General features: G+C 32.5%; 1 protein-coding gene across 1 annotated transcript; it reads right to left on the reverse strand.

Moving 5' to 3' along the window:
• Positions 1-2,070: 2,070 nt before the first annotated feature.
• Positions 2,071-3,775, reverse strand: LOC112510249 (mitogen-activated protein kinase kinase kinase 17-like). The gene has a single exon (XM_025115589.1). It carries the CDS (start codon positions 3,544-3,546, stop codon positions 2,302-2,304), a length of 1,245 nt encoding a protein of 414 aa, XP_024971357.1. The 5' UTR covers positions 3,547-3,775; the 3' UTR covers positions 2,071-2,301.
• Positions 3,776-6,782: the final 3,007 nt, after the last annotated feature.

The raw sequence follows: 6,782 nt of genomic DNA on the forward strand, positions 1-6,782 counted from the left end.
TTTATTTCTCTTGCGCGTTGCGTTTTTGGACATTTCGACTTTTGAAGAATGTTAGAAACCCCCGTCTTTAATCTAGATTTAGGATGTAGATTAATAAGTCGTTATTTATCATCTCGATTAGCCGGATTGTAACCGCCATTCTATTTCTCTTATTGGTTAAATTTTATTTTATGCTTTGGGCTCTCTCTCTCTCTCGTGATTTTTTGGTATATGTATTTTTGGGGTGTTACAGATACAGTGCATTTCATCCTAATATACATCTAATTACAATTCTCATCTTAACTTTTCAACCGTTTGTTAATATCCAGGTTTTGTGAGCATACGTAATTTCATGGTCAAACGATTTGAGATAAAAGGGAGGTGAGGAATCGAAGATGGAGAAATATATTATAAGCAAGCATTAGAGTAAACTTCAATTTTAGTCCTTGTTGTTTACACAAAACTATAAAATAGTCCCTTTACTTTCATAAATATAAAAATGATCAATTATAGTTTGCGTTTTGCTTTCAAGTTTTGTAAATGAGATGGACAAAATTGTATATATTAAGTTTTCTTGTATATCAAGTAGGCATGGAAAAAGGGCAGGGATGGGACGAGTTTTTTAATCCCCTGCCCTGCCCCCGGTTTTTATGAATGCCCTCAACGGGTATGGGGATTAATATTTCATCCCCGGTTTATTTTCCAGTCAAAACCCGATCCTCGTCTCTGGTCAAGACATAATTTTAGAAAATAAATCATATATATATATATATATATATATACACACACACACATATACATATATTATATAAAATATATTAATAAAATTATATACTAGGTACGGAGCGGGTAAGGGGATACTGTAAAATTCAGGCTTTCGCCCATTGTCCAAGATTCCCCACTGCTGCCTCCCACGGGAGTCCGGACTTTAAGTGAGTCAAAACCGGAAGGAGGGGACAAATGTCAGTTCTATAAGGCAAGAAAGCATTTTGCGAATGAAACGCAAACTAAGTTGCTATTTCTCCTTGGATTTGAACCTGCAACCTCCTGATACTTTTGATCTTTGGAGCCAAGCTCAAACCAATCAGACATCACCCTTGTGGTTGAAAATAAAGTTTTTTTTATCTATATGACTCTAACAAATTCTCTATCTTGTTATCTAAAATAGAGAAACATAAAGAACAGTCCAAATATAAAGAATTGTTTTATAGAGGAGAGAGAAATGAATTTTTTATTCATTCCACCAATAAGATTGAATCAATATTATTATATAGAGAAGTTTCTTTCAAGTGTATTGGGATCATAAAATTATATAATATTTAAATAATAAAATAAAGAATCAGTTGGAAATGAATGTAATTTATTTTAGAGATTTTAACTTTTGGTTTTTTATTATAGAGAAATTATAAAGAATATGTTGTTGGTCAAACTTGACAACATTTCATTCTAATTCTTTCAAAGTCAAATTTCTTTAACAGATTCCATTTCACCCAAAAACATTTTGCGAAAGAAAAGCAAACTAAGTTGCTATTAGCTATTTTAAGGCATATATATGTCAAATGATTCAGTAAAAACCTTAGAGCATCTCCAATAGCCCTTTAGCCCTGAAATGGAACGAACCCTGATTCATATCATACCCATGAACTCACAAACGAGCCTGCACCAGTCTTTTTGTTCATGAACCGAGTCGTTTACAATCCGTGCATGCACATCCACCCTTCAGACGATTGATACGAGCAAATCAGACCAAAACGTATACATATATAAACCCGTATATATCACGAAATCATAACCAGTTTTTCACACCAAAACTCCAAGAACATGCAGCATGCTGATCATCTAATAAGATACGGGCTCGGAAGACAGTTCTTAACAGTAGCACAATATGACCAATGAAGCCAAAATCATATTGAATCCCTGGTGTAATGGCTTTTTATTCATCCGTACAATCGATCTTGAATAAGGAAACATACAATCGATCTCTTTGATTACTTGATTACAAGTGATGATCGAAGATGGAGCGTGTTCAAAGTTTCCGATAAGCATGAATCAAGATAAGTATTTTGCCACAAATGCTTGAAAAAGACTCGTAATAACGAAGACCGAAATCCATAGTTTATCTGATACAAAAAGAAAAACAAAGACAACATCCGTATTCCCACATTAAATGATGCAGATGATGACACAAAGAATGAATCGAATTTGAACGAATGATACCATCAAGAAGCAAAGATCAGTGTAATCTATATCTCGAATATTGCTAATTAAGGAAAGTATGATGCAATCACTATGTAATTACCTAAAATCTCACAACCATTAATGCTAAACTCCTGAAGAAATGGTAAAGCTAATAGGGTATTGATGTACTTCATTCAATGGGGCGGTCGTACTTCGATCTGCTTTCAAACTCTCTTCTACAGAAAAGCAAGAACTTATCTCGTTTTCCATACCGTCAGCATCTTCTTCAGACCAAAAATAGAGCTCTTCTTCGGACCCATCTGAAAAAGATGAGAAACTGATCTCATCATCATCCTCACTTTCAGACATCATCGATGAACTGATGGCATTTATGTCCAAAACCTCTGGTTCTTCGACTTTATGATCATCATCTTCATCGTCACCAATACCTTCTAGGAACGGATGAGCTAACAGCATCTCCGCCGTCCATCTGTACATAGCTTTTCTAGAGAAACAACCCTTCAAGAAACTCCTTGCTTCTCTTGATATAGTGGTGGGAATGGAAGGAGATTCGTTGTTTTCACCGATACGAGATAGAATCTCGTCGCCGTTGGTTTCCGGTTTCGAATCCCATGGTGGTTTCCCAGTTAACATCTCAAGCAAAACACACCCAATTGTCCAGATATCAGAAGGAGGCTCTTGGACACCGTCGATCACAACTTCCGGCGAAAAGTACATCGGAGTTCCTCTCCAATAAGACACCGACTTGCTCTTCTTGCTCTGCTTTGCCCTCTTTGCTAATCCCAGATCACCAATCTTGGCCGTAAAACCACCATCGACAGAACTTGCGACGAGCAAGATATTTTCAGGTTTCAAATCGCAATGAACATAGCCACAATGATGAATATGACGTAACCCACGAAGAATTGACCTAGTATGACGTCTAGCATCAAATTCCGGCAACCCATTCCCATCGGATTTCTTGATGAGATCAGCTAGGGTTCCGCCGGAGCCATACTCCAGCAGCAAATTGTACACCATCTGACCATTCTCACCGGTGGTAATCTCTTCCCCAAAACATCTGATCACATTACGACACCCACGAATGTTATTCAAAACCTCTCGTTCCTTTTGAATTGAAGATGAAACAGAGACCTCAGCCGATTTGACAGCCATGATTGGTGGATAAGAGCTGTATCTGGATTTGGGTTTCTTCAAATTCGCAAGAAAAACAGACCCAAAACAACCTTTTCCAATCAAAGAACCTCTAAACCAAGCCATTCCATCTCCATAGTTGCTATGTTCTTGCTTCCTTCTCTTTCGCTCAGAATTCTCATCAGTGATTAAACTCCTCTTCTTCCCATTCTCTTCCGTCAAAAGCAACTCCATTCTCCAAATGCTGTAGGTCTTTTTCTGATAGCTTGATTAGGAAACAAAGGCAAATAAAGATAGGTCGACAGATTAGGATGTATGATAATTAAAACAACCCAACTGATTCCTAATTCAAAATTTTGACCTTTTTCCCTTGTTCTTGAATTTGAAGAAGTGAGAGTAAATTGGATGAATTTAGGGTAAGAGGGTTATGAAGATGAAAGAAAAGGGAACATAAAGGAAATTTAGGGTTTACGAGTGTGGGGTTGTGCAATTTTTCGTTGTTTCTATGGAGTTTCTAAAATTAGGCGTGTGGGGGATTGGCAAACAGGCAGCCGCGTTTCCTTCAACTTCAAAAGGTACGACAGGAGGAACTATTTTTCTTTTCCTTTTTAACGGAATAACTGTCACCCAATTGTCTTTCGTTTTTTTTTTTTTTTTAAATACAATAAAACATAAATTCCAATTCCAATTCCAATTCCAATTCCAATTCCAATTCCAATGTATATGGAAAATGCAGTTACCATGTTGTTCAAATTAAGGTAAATTTGTTACAACTCTCTTTTTGCATAACTGATAATCAGATACATTTATATCTTATGAGTTATTAATGTTTCTGTATTGTTATAGAGATCGTTATTGATTAAGAACGAAAACCAAGACGTGATGGTTTGTAAAGCAAATTCAATTTTGCATCACTCGACAACAAGTTTTCAAGGTTATCAGTTGCTCCCGATCATTGCGACCTTTTAACCAGAAGGGTTTTAGGTCAAATAGCAATCTCTTGAGTCAGTAAGAAGGGTGGTTCTTCTTACTCTCGGGTTCGGTTCCAATTAGGTGCGGAAATCCGTGGATTAGTGGCGCCTTTTAAGTTGTCGATGCCACTTTCAAAGAACTTTTAAGACCTCTTCACACCCATGATCTAGTTTAAACGCTCCAAATCCTAAATCCAATTTAATCCTTTCTTTATAGATGTAATACGCATCAAACCGTTGGAACTTGTATTTAAGACTTAACACATCCAGCCGTTGAACTTATATTTAAGACTGGTAAACTAAATGATAAGTCAGATATTGGTTGATAAGCTAGCTAGTTGGTAGCTCTGATAATATTTACTATTTATCGATAATCAATACCAATTGATGTTATCAGGGGTATAATTGGAAGAAAGCGACAAAAAGCTTCTGAAACTTATTGAAATGATAAACTAATTTATATGCTGCTTTTTGCTCATTTTAAGTCTCGATAGAGCTTTTGAAATAAGCTCAAAAAATAAGTTAACTTATGTCTATTAAGCATAATTTTTATTAACACCCGAAGTGTATGCTTAACAATCAAATGATTTTATATGTAACTTCTTTTTAATATTAATTGTTGTAAATGCTTTTGATAACAGTTTCTCACAACTTTATTACGTATAAAATGGATTGAAAAATGTTCTCGAAATGAACAAAAAACTTTATCTATAAAGTTAAATATATCTATACTATATTATAAAGTATTTGACAAAAACTTTTAAAGCCATTTTTTATGCACGAAGTACTGTTTATTAATGTATATTACTTAAAATTCAAGATCACAAATAAGTTGTGCGTAAGGACAACTTATTAAAGCTCTACCTTTGAATTTGTGTAACTAACTGTAGATAAACATAATCAAATACAGGATAAACATCTCATTTTAAATATAAAAAATCTTAAATATAATTAGAATAATCATTGAGTTCTAACAAAATACTTAATGATTATCTTTATAAAAAATTATATTATTAAACCTAAATTAAATTACTTTGTTACGTTAAATTATATTATAATAAAAATGTTGAATTAAAGAAATTACAAAAAATTAGAACTTTTAAATAGTTAATTTGATACTAATATTGATATTTTTTTTTTTTAAATTTTATAATATTTTCAATTTTTATATCTTATTCAAAAATAAAAACATTATCGTTTTCTCAGAACCACATAAAACTGTACTATATCGATATAGGTAAAGAATAAAATAAAACATTCCCTTCTAGTATATATTAATTAACATGGATATTCAACTTGTTATACGAACCAATTAATTTCAGGATGTCCATCCATTTTACGGATAATCTAAAATCATCGTATTTGAACCTTCGTAACCACTGACCACAAAGAAAAATTATATTATACCGTGTGAGGTTTCAATAATACCTTGTAATATCGTCAACACTTAAAAACTATTATAAAATTAAAATAAGCACATAACAACCATAAAGTTGACGTTATCAAAGAGAAATTATGTTGAATAAAAATAGTTGACCAATCAATCAAGTGAAAGAGTTGTGCATAGTTGACCAATGCAAGGGTGTGAGTGTCATAATTGGTCCAAAATTTGTTTGAAATCTTCAACATGGTCAACATGGCCACTTTCAATATTCAACCATCCATGTTTATTTATTTATCAATAAATTACAACTGATTTAGATGGTGTTTGTTTTTTAAAATATATTAAAGTTTGAAGTTTTATTTTTATTTTTAATTGATAAAAGGTTATGGTAAAGTTTAAAATCCGAATAAGTAAGATTGTTTATTTTTGTAAACTGATAAATGTCTGAATTTTTATTTAAATTGTCTATTTTACCCATTAGAAATTTATAGTTATTCATTATAACTATAAATTTCTAATATTTATTCATTATCATTACAAAATTTATATCTAAATTATATAATTAGCATTTATTTAAACGAAAATATGTCATTAATGGTATTTAGCACATTTAAATCATATTGAGAGAGGTGATGATCGATTTGGTAAATGATCAATTAAGGTTAATCGATTGAGAAAAGCCATTGTTAAAGGTTTGAAGAACAATAAAGATAAATAAGAGAACAATAAGACATAAATGTCTCTGAAATTTTGGAAAAACAAATAGTCTGAATGGTCTTACCTCTTAACGAATCAGACATAAGAAGTTAATAAGAGTTGGTTTTAAAAAAACAAGCAGGACGTGTAATGTCTGAAAGTAGAACTTAAACTTCAATAAATTGAGGTTTCATCCTCCAAAGATGCATTTTGTTATGAAAGTGAGACCTGACTAATAGCTCCATCGAATTTATAAGTTAGAGATAGGGGTAAAATTGTTCAATCATATTTTAAATTCCATTTTCATATATTTTATTAAACCTTAGGGACCAAAAATGTAGTTTACTCTTAAATATATAATGACTTATTTTTATGTTGAAACTAAAAATAATAATTTAATTTTTAGTTTTTTATTCAAT

This window comes from Cynara cardunculus (genome assembly GCF_001531365.2).
Source record: "Cynara cardunculus var. scolymus isolate 2C chromosome LG 3, CcrdV1, whole genome shotgun sequence".
In the NCBI taxonomy this organism is placed as follows: domain Eukaryota; kingdom Viridiplantae; phylum Streptophyta; class Magnoliopsida; order Asterales; family Asteraceae; genus Cynara; species Cynara cardunculus.

Coding starts and splice junctions, on each gene's coding strand:
- LOC112510249 (XM_025115589.1), bottom strand. CDS start 3,546: ATGGAGTTGCTTTTGACGGAAGAGAATGGGAAGAAGAGGAGTTTAATC.